The sequence below is a fragment of the Aspergillus homomorphus genome, assembly GCF_003184865.1.
Source record: "Aspergillus homomorphus CBS 101889 unplaced genomic scaffold BO97scaffold_57, whole genome shotgun sequence".
In the NCBI taxonomy this organism is placed as follows: Eukaryota; Fungi; Ascomycota; class Eurotiomycetes; order Eurotiales; family Aspergillaceae; genus Aspergillus; species Aspergillus homomorphus.
In genome coordinates this window covers 63119-73750 of record NW_020291943.1, presented here as the reverse complement: position 1 = coordinate 73750, position 10632 = coordinate 63119, and the positions used below count along the sequence as shown (strand labels likewise).

Below are 10632 nucleotides of genomic sequence, written 5' to 3'. Positions count from 1 at the left end.
GGCCGATGGGATGAGGCTGAGGAGCTAGAAGTCCAAGTGGTAGAGGCACAGAAGACAGTGCTAGGAGACAAGCATCCTGATACTCTTACCAGCATGGCTAACTTGGCTCACACATTGAAATCCCAAGGAAGGCTTCCGGATGCCTTGGCTATACTTGGGGCATGCTGCAGGCTGTGGACCGAAGCACTTGGGCCGGATCACCCTGATACCAGAAACTCTGTTGACATTCTTGGTCACTGGCAGGGTGACCATAATTTATTCCTGGGTGAACGGCTTCAATTAAAACAGTCAGAGAGTTCACCGGAGATTGTATCGTCAGGGATGGCACCTGCAATAGTCGCTCAGCCTTACCGTTTATGGCACGTTGGACTTGCTCCGAGTCAGGGCCGCTCAGTACCGGGTTTTCTATCTAGCGATCATGCCCTTGTGATTGCGTCCAGAGCACCCTCTCCCTGGGCAAGAGGCCAAGCCATGCACGATGTTGATTGAAGCATTGTTTGCAACGCTCTGTAGGATTTAGCTTTTTCTCTTCTTACGCACGAGTAAATACTATACAGTACACTTCCTTAATACCGTTTCTATTCATCCATTATGGTTCCAGACATAACACCTCTAACGGTTCTATTAAGCTTGTTTACTATAGCTGCGACAACTAGGACCTTCCTAAAGCTACTGTAATAGATAGTTGCTCAGACCAACAAGAGGTCGTTTTGTTTTTTTTCTTTTTTTTCTTTTTTAGTTGTGGTTCATGACTGTTCTCGCCCCTCCAAATCATCACGCTCACTTTTGTGAAGTTTGCCCAGCTCGCAGCGGAAGCATTCTAGAAACTTCCTCTGGCTGGTAACTTTCAATGTGTACGCGTATCTCTAATACCGTTCGTAGGCTATATAGGTAATGCACTCAGCCTAATGACATCTAGCTAACGGAAGCGGCGTTGGAAATGAGTCAAAGAGTGTAGAAACGCGAGAGCGGAACCTACAAAGCGCTGTAGTTATAGCAAACTGTGGCTTTCGATGCGGACGATGCTTAGGTCTTTGATACTCAGGTGACAGATTGTGAGATGGGCCGTCATCTCATCGGGTACTGAGCCAAGCGGGGAAGAGGTCCACGATTAGTTATTTCATTGACTCTTAACTAAGGAAGATCGAATTCCCGGCGCTGAGCTGGATGGGTAAGCTGAGTAATCCGCAGCGGGCTAACTAAGGCCGAGACAAAGACCGATCGATATTCCATCCAAAGTAAAGCGTGCAGGGTTTACACGTGGATTGAGTGTTACCCCTCAGTCTGAATGCTTACTATGGCCGAAAATAGTCAAGCCGGGAGCTTGGGTCGGGAGTTGACCTTCCCTCTCCTCGGCTGAACGGCTTCTCGCCTCGGCTGCGTCGCCAGACGGTATTATATAACGGCCCTGACAACCCCAGGAAAGGCGTGACCGGCAATGTTCGTTGTCTTTCATCTACCGCCGATCCACCGAGTTTGACGCTTGCTGGGCAATCACAATCCACTCAGTTCGAGGTGGTGGCAATCTAGCCTGTTCTAGAGCTTCTTATCTCGGTTAATTTGTTTTCTCCCCGGAAATGGCCCGCTGCGGGTCTTGTCGTCGTTGGTTCTCCCCGTGGGGGAGAGTCCGGGGTTGAAGGTCATGGGGGTCTCTTTATCTTTCCCCCCCCCACCCAAGTTTCCACTCTTCAGTCGTACGTTGCTGGAATCTATCACTCCAATACATGCATCATGCCATCTATGGAACCGTCGACCTCCTCTCCAGAAGACTTTTCTGGTAAAGCTCACTCGGACTACATCGAGACGACCGAGAAAGCTGTCTACATCTCCGACGCCGTTGATGCACTGTCGGAATCGCACAAGACGTACCTCCTCGAACGCCATGGAACCCTGGATCTCGACCCAGTCCCTAGTATGGATCCGGCAGATCCATACAATTGGCCAGCCTTGAAGGTAAATTCTCAGCGCCATGCCTCCCTAGGTCTCAGGATAACAATGGGAAGAAAACCATGAATCTGGTTCTGGTAGCCTTCCACGCCTGCATGGGCACCTTCACAGCGGCCGCCATCATCCCCGCCTACGAATCAATATCCCTCGATCTGGGTGTCACTATTCAGCGTGCCAGCTACCTCACCTCCCTGCAGATTGCCATCCTGGGCGGCGCCCCATTGCTCTGGAAGCCCCTCTCGAACCGCTTTGGCCGCCGTCCGATCTTCCTCCTATCGCTCATCTTGAGCTGCGCCTGTAACATTGGCTGCGCACGCAGTCCCGACTACGCCTCGATGGCGGCCTGCCGTGCGCTCGTCGCCTTCTTCATCTCTCCAGCGATGGCTATCGGCAGCGCAGTTGTCACCGAAATGTTCTTCCGTCACCAACGTGCACGATACATGGGAATTTGGGCTGTCATGGTAACTCTGGGCGTGCCGATCGGCCCTTTCATTTTCGGGTTTGTCACGGAGCGAGTAGGCTATCGCTGGATATTCTGGGTTCTCGCCATCGTAAGTCCCCGCCGATGAAATCCCCTCATTCTCATTGTTCTCGCCTGGATATCCTAACCTTCCCAGACCAACGCGATTGAGTTCATTCTGTACGTCATCTTTGGTCCCGAAACGCGCTATATCGGCACCGACCTACAATCTACCTCCACCTTCAAGCGCGAATACCTTACCCTGTTCCACCGCATCGACCCGACTCCCTTCCGCCTCGCCGAATTCTACCATCCACTCACCCTCTTCACCAACATTCCCGTCCTGATCGCGGCCGTCGCCTACGCAATGATCTTCCTCTTTGGCTCCGTTATGAACTCGGTCGAGGTCCCTCAGCTCCTGCAGGTGAAATTCGGCCTGAGCGCGCAGCAGCTGGGTTTGCAATTTCTGGGCCTCATCATCGGGTCGCTGCTTGGCGAGCAACTCGGCGGCGTCTTGTCGGATACGTGGATGAACGTGCGGGCGCGTCGCAGCGGTCGCAAGCCCGACCCCGAGTACCGGCTGTGGCTCAGCTACGTGGGCTACTTGGTGACGATTGCGGGAATGGTAGTTTTTCTGGTCTGCACCGAACAGGCGACCGAGGGCCGGTGGACGGTAGCGCCTGTCATCGGCACGGCGATCGCGGCCTTCGGTAATCAGGTCGTCACGACGGTCATGATAACTTACGCGGTGGATACATACCCCATTGACGCAGGGAGTGTAGGAGTGTTCATTAACTTCGTGCGGTCGACGTGGGGATTCATTGGGCCATTCTGGTTCACGGACATGTTCGATGACGTGGGCCTCGCGAAGAGTTCAGGAGTGGTCACCGCCATGATCATGGGGGCTAGCTTCATCCCTACGGTGCTGCTGCACTGGAAGGGGCAGAAATGGCACAAGAAGGAGCCGTATCAGTAGATCAAATATATTGACAATTACAATCCTGTCTGACGCTCGTGTTACGGTCAGCTGACCTCGAACGAGCTCATCTGCTGGACTCATACTTCGCCCAGTGTACATAGAAATAGATCAAGGATGTTACTGGTCAGTATTCTCATCAACATACTGTAAAAAGGAAAACTTCATTGGCCGCAATGAGCATAGATTGATTGAAATCCGCGTTCCCCCCCTTGCGTGTTACTCACAAAACATACCCCTCGATTGGATGCCTCAGGTTCTTCCCGGAAACAGTCGCAGTGGCTTTTCACTTTCGGCCATGCCCCACAACTTCGTTCCCCAGGTGCCAAAATGGCAGTCATTAACTTGCGACTGAGAAGGGATTTTAAGCAGAGTCATCAAAGTCTTCAGTGACATTGCAATTTGCGCTCTGGGTAGAAAAAGAGGGTCCGTTACTATTATCTGGAAGGGTCCCTTTCGACTCCCTTTGCATCATCCCACTAGATTAGCAGCTCACCCCCGAGGGAACATTCACACAGGACGAGCTTGTCTTTCCCCCAGTGACCGACGCATCCGACCATGTCCAGTCCGTGCAGCTCCCCGACCAACAGGCAATGTAGATATCATACGCCGTGCTTTTAGCCGTACCCTGGACTTTATCCAGCACGAAGTCCTTGATGGTCACCCCGTTGCTGGGACTCTTCGAAGTATCATCGTAATTCTGCTGCACGATTATTCCATATTTGGTGATTGATGACAGAGTAATGTCCTTGTAGGTGATGTCGCTGACGGCACCGGTGTCGCCATAGATGGTCTTGATGCAGACCCCTGGTAATTTCAGCGTGTGACGAGGGAAGCGAGGAACTGGGAGCAGGAAGACAGGGGGGATAGCAATTTACCATCCTGTGAGGTTTTGATGGTCGAATCATAGAACGTCACGTTCTTGACAGTATTATCACTGCGACCGCCGACAGAGGCGATGGAGAGACCATGGCCTCCGGAGCAAACGCCGCCGGAGAAGTAGATGTTCTAGGAGGCAATTAGCATTCAACAAGCCTTTATATCTGTGGAGAAGAATTGAGAGTCAAATAGTCTGATCCACTGATACTGAATACCTGCACGGGCGAGTTCTCAATTCTTAAACCGCTGATGACTGAATTGGTCATACTGTGCGCAGCGAAGAACTTAGGCTTGGTCTTGCCACCCGAGCCGCCTTCGCTATCCACCACCGGCTGCCTTCACCATTGATTGAGTGCCCGCTCGCACCCGTCACGGTGATGGCCGAGCCCGAGACTGAAATAAGCGGACCGCTCCACTCCCAATAGCCAAAGGTGGTTTCACCTTCGAAGATGACCCGTGGACTGCGTTAGAAGATAATTCTTCTTGTGAAGTGAGGACAGAAGAAGGGGTTGCCGCACGTGGGTTCCGTCATTCAGTTTGGTCAGGTCGAGGGTGGTCCCCAAAGGCACGGCCACGTTGGAAAGGACGATGGTCGAACAGGAGGTCTTGGACTTGCTGGCTAAGGAAGCGTCATTGGACTCGGAGAATGTACATGACGTGGCACGTTTCTGGATCTCTTGCGCAGTTGGAGGAGCCGTGATCGCGGACGGTGCAGGGCTGGCGCCGACGGCGATGGCCCTTAGTGCCAGCGAGACCAAGAGGGCGGGGTTAATATGCATGATGCTCGGGTCCTTGTCTGTACGAGCCAAGATATCACAAGCTTCAATAAGTTATCTTGAGTGTTTTGTTCGATCTCGACTGGGTGTCTGACGTCGTATGTAAATGCGTTCTAGCGTGTAGTGTCCGTCGAGTCGAGCTCGGTTGCGAATAGTATATGGTTGAGGTAGGGTGTTGCAGGTCGCGAGTAACGACCGACACCACCGGGCAGGTGTTGTCGATGCTCGAATACTCCATCAGTACACGCCTCGGCTGTTCGTTTCGTAAATGGTGGGGAAACCGCCAACGAGGGTGAAGCCATCGGGCTTGAAGTGATGAAAGTATTCCTGCGGCGTATCTCCAAGCGGGCCTGAGCTCGGGATGAGTTGCCTGCTGGAGAGGGGATCAATCGTGATACACGGGATGATATTCTGCAGGGGCTGTGGCTTGTTTCGCCGTGTTGCAGGTGCGACGTAGTTAAGCTGCAGGGCTGGAGGACGGGCCGTGTGATAATGGGTGCTTTCACAGCTCGCTTAGGCGGGCCTACAGGGTAAATGTTCTGTCAGGGGAAAGCTGCTGTATAGTTCATGCTACCTGCGTTGCATGCTGGGCAGTAATTGGCGGAATGACTTGCAGGGTGGCGGACATTTCAGGGCTGACGATGTTTATTTTCCTTGGCTTTATCCCCGCGGATACTATTGGCAGAGGGCAGAGAGCAGGATAGGATTGTGAGTGCTTATCCTTCACAAGTTCAGATACAGTTCAGATACAGTTAAAGTTAATGCACAGTTTGTGCATGCATTTACTTTTTGCCTGAAATTACAGGCGGGCAGTAGAAGACAACCTCCGCTAGTAGAAGTAAGCTTTGAAATGACATAAATGATTAGTCACAGTCTATTTATGTTTAACATTAACTTACCCGGAACTTCGGCCTCTCGGAATCCGAGAGCGGGCGAGTTCGTTCGCCCACCCGCTGATAAGGTTGATCTTTGCCCTGTTGGCGATAACTGCCAGTTCCCCTTTCATTCATATATAAATACTCACAATGTCTCACTTTCTTCCAAGATTCCTTTCCCTGGCTAAATCCCTGGCTGAATAACGAATCCAACCCAAAACCGAGAATGGCACCCACAGTACATCCACTGACACCACCCCCTGGCTCAGACATCGACTTTGGTGCCGTCATCGACGATGTCGACCTGGAGAATCTGACTGGTATGAACATTTGTCCACATAGAATTTCCCAGCGCTAGACCTTGCTGACTTCACCTCTAGATGACGACTTCGCTTTCATTCATGACGTTCTCTACAGGCACTTAGTCGTGGTCGTCAAAAACCAGCATCACCTCACTCCGCGAGCACAATACGAACTGACGCGCCGGTTCGATCCCTCGGCTTCGTCGTACGGCCACGGGAAGACGATCGACGCGAAACGCAGCATCCTGCATCCCGACCTCAAGACTGTCCCCCACCAGCCCCAAGTCCAAGTCATCGGTCATGGTTTTGTTGATAACTATGAGGGTCTCGCCAATCTCCAACTCCGACATCCCCATCACCGTACTTTCCACCGAGACCCCATCCCCGACAATGAAGACTACGATTTCACCCGATATTACCGCTGGCACATCGACGCCGCTCTTTACGATCTTCATCCACCACGAGTGACAACCCTGCTTGCAGTTCAAGTTCCGCGCGGCCGGCGCCAAACCCTTCGCTATGATGACGGTTCCAACGAGACCCTCGATGTTCCCCTTGGCACGACAGCCTTCGTCAGCGGCGAGCGCATGTACAGCCAGCTGTCCAAGGAAGACCAGCAGTTTGTCCTCACCAGTCGTGTCGAATATGCTCCTCATCCGTACGACTTCGCTCTGGTCTAGTCAAAGCAGAATCGTTCACTTACTAATAATATATTACGCAGATATATCTGGATGTCTCCCGCTCGAGCCCTCCCCACTGGATTAGGTCTCTACCCTGAAGGCCGCGAATTGCCTGCTTCGAAACTGCCCCCTATCGACGAGTCTAAGATCCAGATTCTTCCCATGGTGTGGAGGAACCCAGTAACCGGCCGCCCAGCCCTCCAAATTCACCCCTCCGCCGTGCGCAAGATTCATCAACAGGATGGTACTGTCATCGACGATCTGAAGCAGGTTCGCGACACGGTATACCGGCTACAACGGCCCGCCATCAGTCCTCCGTACGTATATCCGCATGATTGGGAGGAGGGTGATCTGGTGCTGTTCCATAATCGCGGTGTCCTGCACTCTGTTGTAGGCGCGTTTGGGGAGGGTGAGGTACGGTTGTTCCGACAGTGTAACTTGGCCGCCGGGGATGCGCCGGTCGGAATGGATTAATGGGGCGACCGTTGAATGAGATACAGACATATATAGAGAGTAATGAATGATGACTTTCTGACCTTGGTTGCAAAGGGTTGCCGTAGGCACGAGGTGTTGAGGTTAATCCCATGCTTATATATACTGATATCCGGCAAGAGGTCCAGTAATGGGAAAGTGTTTCGGAGATACAACACTGTAGAATTATGCTCTGACAGGGAAGAGGAGATCATTGGTGATAATGGTATGCCACCTATTCCGAATGGGTTGTACTCGCAATCAAGCCTCGCTATGGTCGACCGCGCGGGGTAAGTTGACAAAATACTAGGTCCTGTTTACCCTCGGTTAACTCCTTCAAATTGAAGGACCGAGTGCAACAGAGGCATGCAACGCGCGAATTATAGGAGTAGTTTTTTGATTATCTTTCTAAGCACCTCTTAATAACTAAGGAACTAAGTAAGTGACTAAGCAAGCAACCAAGCAAGTAAGTGAAACAGTAAGCCCTCTCACCAAGCACCTCTCCCCAAGCAAGCAAGTAAGTAAGCAAATAAGCAAGCGAGCAAGCGAGGCAGTGAGACCTCTTACTAAGTACCTCCCAGCAAGCAAGTAAGTGAGCAAGGCAGCGAGGCCTCCCACCAAGCACCTCCCACCAAGCAAGCAAGCGAGCAAGCAAGGCCCCTTACCAAGCACCTTCCACCAAGCAAGCGAGCGAGCAAGCGAGGCAGTGAGACCTCTCACCAAGCACCTCCCACCAAGCACCTCCCACCAAGCACCTCCCACCAAGCACCTCCCACCAAGCACCTCCCATCAAGCACCTCCCATCAAGCACCTCCCATCAAGCACCTCCCATCAAGCACCTCCCATCAAGCACCTTCCATCAAGCACCCCCCATCAAGCATGTAAGTAAGTAAGCGAGCAAGCAAGACCTATCACCAAGCATCTTCCACCAAGCAAGCGAGCAAGCAAGTAAGCAAGCAAGCAAGCGAGCGAGCGAGCGAGGCAGCAAGGCCTCTCACCAAGCATCTTCCACCAAGCAAGTGAGCGAGCGAGCAAGCGAGCAAGCAAGGCCTCTCACCAAGCATCTTCCACCAAGCAAGCGCGCGAGCGAGTAAGCGAGCAAGCAAGGCCTCTTACCAAGCACCCCTCCTCTGGCCGACGCGGTAAGTAAGGGCAGAATATACAGTCACGTGAGTACTCTTTGCCAAGACTGAGTCTCATCCAATCATTTCCATAAATACCGACCAATCAGAGGCCTATCTGCCGACCAATCAAAACGCAGTTCAGGAGTTCTCCGAGGGACAGGACCTAGCATAGGGCTCCGCGCTTACGCGCGTCGCAATAAAACAAAAAGGTCGTGCCCGGGATCGAACCGGGATTACAGGAATCAGAATCCTGGGTGCTAACCATTACACTACACAACCAGTTATGCAGTCAACTATTTCATATGTGTGACATGTTCCCATATTTGCACCTTCGAGGTATCTGTTACGAAGGACATAACTCGGGATGATTTTCAATTCCAATTCAGTTCAAGTTCCATTAACCTAAATGAGCCCGCCTAAGTGTAGCTAGCTGCGAGCGTGTGAAACCACCGAGTTCTTAAATATATGACTGGTGGCCACGAACGCAGAAAATACCCCAAGCCGGGCGCGATAGCCTTAGCCGGGGTCGTTTTACCTCTTACTCACTTTCTTATATACATAATCACCCCCGTGGCGAGCGGGCTGCTTGGTCAGATTACCCCCTGTATTCTAGGCCAACACCCATGGCCCTTAGGCCGATGTATTTGTCGCTTTCCTGGTCCCTACGCTGATGTGGTGGAATTGACCAAGTAAGCCTGTTTGGATCATGAAATCGGCGATGTAGCGGATCGCCTGCGGGCGGGAGACAAGCGTGTCGTAGTCAGTCAGCTGGCTCAACCGCAGCTTACCCTCGCTCGCGGCGAGGATCCTCGCCTGCATCGCTCCCCTCTCCGTCGTGAACCTGGGACACTCAAGCAGCACGTGCTTTGGTGTCTGCCGCTGCTGGTAATCCCCACACGTACACTTCCCGGTGTCGTGTGCCTTGACTTTCCACAGGAAGTGGGCCAAACCGATCCTCTCGCTACGGAGCTGGATCGCCACCGCCGCTTGGGCTTTCGTAAGCCCTTTGTAGAGGTCTAGATTCCTCTTATGCAGGGCCTTGATCAGCCTGCGTGTCGGAGCCGCCACACGCTCATTCGCCCACTGCTTTTCCCACCTTATTCTGAACTTGGTGCGAGTTGCTCGCTTAGCTGCAGCTGCGAGTCGGATCACCGGGTCCGGCCCCACTGAGCTTAATTCAATATCACTCCCCACTGGGCCCAATTCAACTCTCTGAGCGGCTCGCTTAGCAACCTCGTCGGCTGCCTCGTTCCCCGGTATCCCGATATGTGCCGGCACCCAATGTAGATGAGCCGTAGCCAGTTGGCCAACTGACTTGTAGATATCTCGAAGAATGAACTGGCCTGAGGGGCGGCCTGGATTGGCCACGGCCCGGAGTGCGGCTTGGCTATCTGAGAAGACGTGGATCGCCTGGGGGGACCGTGGTATCTCAGCCTGCAGCGCCAGTTCGATTCCTCGTAATTCCCCTGCGTAGACCGTGGAGTCCTCGTCGGTGCCGAGGTGGCTGCCTCGCTCGTAGCCTCCGCTGCGTAGGCTGACCGCGGCAGCCCCAATACCTCCCTCGAAGCCACTGCCGAGTCAGTTTGGCATACCCTGTCATGCTCGGCCAAGGCTTCCTCCCGGCTCCTGATTGTCACCCGGACACGCGGCTGCCACGGGGGGCATGCAAATGCGACTCTCTCTTCCCACTCTCGGCCCGGGGGCAGGCTGAGCGCTGCTCGTCTCCCCCACCGTAGCGCTTCCAGGGGCGTGGTGCCCCGAGTTGCTTTTGGCTCGTCGACCGAGCTCGGAGCAGGCCTTGGGGGCGAGCGAACTGGGGTCCGGTCTGGATCCTTATCGCGGTTTCCTCAATTGTGCGTTGCATGAGCCATTTGATTGGTATTAGGTGAAGCTCGGCATTGAGTGCCGCAGCTGCGGTGCCCTTAAAGGCGCCGCTGATCAGGATCGCTGCCCGCCTCTGGATTTGAGCAAAGGCGTGTTCGACCCTTGTCCGCTCACTTGCATTCGTGATATTGCCTGCCGGGCAGTACCATGCGGAGATGCCCCAGAAGAGCTGGGGAATTACCACTGCACGGTAGGCCTGCCGCATAAGCTGCAGCGAGGCCCCCCAGGTCGAGCCGGCTAGGCCGCGCAGGGCCTCGA

The 10632-nt window shown here is 53.4% G+C and overlaps 4 protein-coding genes and 1 non-coding gene across 5 annotated transcripts in view; 3 read left to right on the top strand and 2 right to left on the bottom strand.

Annotated features, from left to right (window-relative positions):
• BO97DRAFT_473363 (purine and uridine phosphorylase) overlaps positions 1-413 on the top strand; it is a gene marked incomplete at both ends in the record, with an annotated part of 2994 nt that extends 2581 nt beyond the window's left edge. Inside the window, 2 exons of the mRNA XM_025700226.1 lie at positions 46-244; positions 289-413. Coding sequence (XP_025547007.1) covers positions 46-244; positions 289-413 — 324 coding nt within the window. The remainder of the gene's footprint in view (positions 1-45; positions 245-288) is intronic.
• Positions 414-1740: 1327 nt separating this feature from the next.
• Positions 1741-3419, top strand: BO97DRAFT_399202 (putative MFS multidrug transporter; the record flags this gene model as incomplete). The annotated part of the gene is made up of 3 exons (XM_025694227.1): positions 1741-1953; positions 2004-2498; positions 2565-3419. 3 exons carry the CDS (start codon positions 1741-1743, stop codon positions 3381-3383), a joined length of 1527 nt encoding a protein of 508 aa, XP_025547006.1. The 3' UTR covers positions 3384-3419.
• Positions 3420-3867: 448 nt separating this feature from the next.
• On the bottom strand, positions 3868-5041 carry BO97DRAFT_438049 (glycoside hydrolase; the record flags this gene model as incomplete). The annotated part of the gene is made up of 5 exons (XM_025697890.1): positions 3868-4190; positions 4262-4391; positions 4478-4575; positions 4605-4723; positions 4761-5041. The coding sequence occupies 5 exons, from the start codon at positions 5039-5041 to the stop codon at positions 3868-3870; spliced, it is 951 nt and encodes a 316-aa protein (XP_025547005.1).
• Positions 5042-6139: 1098 nt separating this feature from the next.
• On the top strand, positions 6140-7369 carry BO97DRAFT_377617 (TauD/TfdA family dioxygenase; the record flags this gene model as incomplete). Its single annotated transcript, XM_025693067.1, has 3 exons — positions 6140-6233; positions 6294-6873; positions 6937-7369. The coding sequence occupies 3 exons, from the start codon at positions 6140-6142 to the stop codon at positions 7367-7369; spliced, it is 1107 nt and encodes a 368-aa protein (XP_025547004.1).
• A 1328-nt stretch (positions 7370-8697) lies between these two features.
• On the bottom strand, positions 8698-8769 carry BO97DRAFT_t252. The gene has a single exon. It is a non-coding gene; the product is annotated as a tRNA-Gln (tRNA).
• Positions 8770-10632: the final 1863 nt, after the last annotated feature.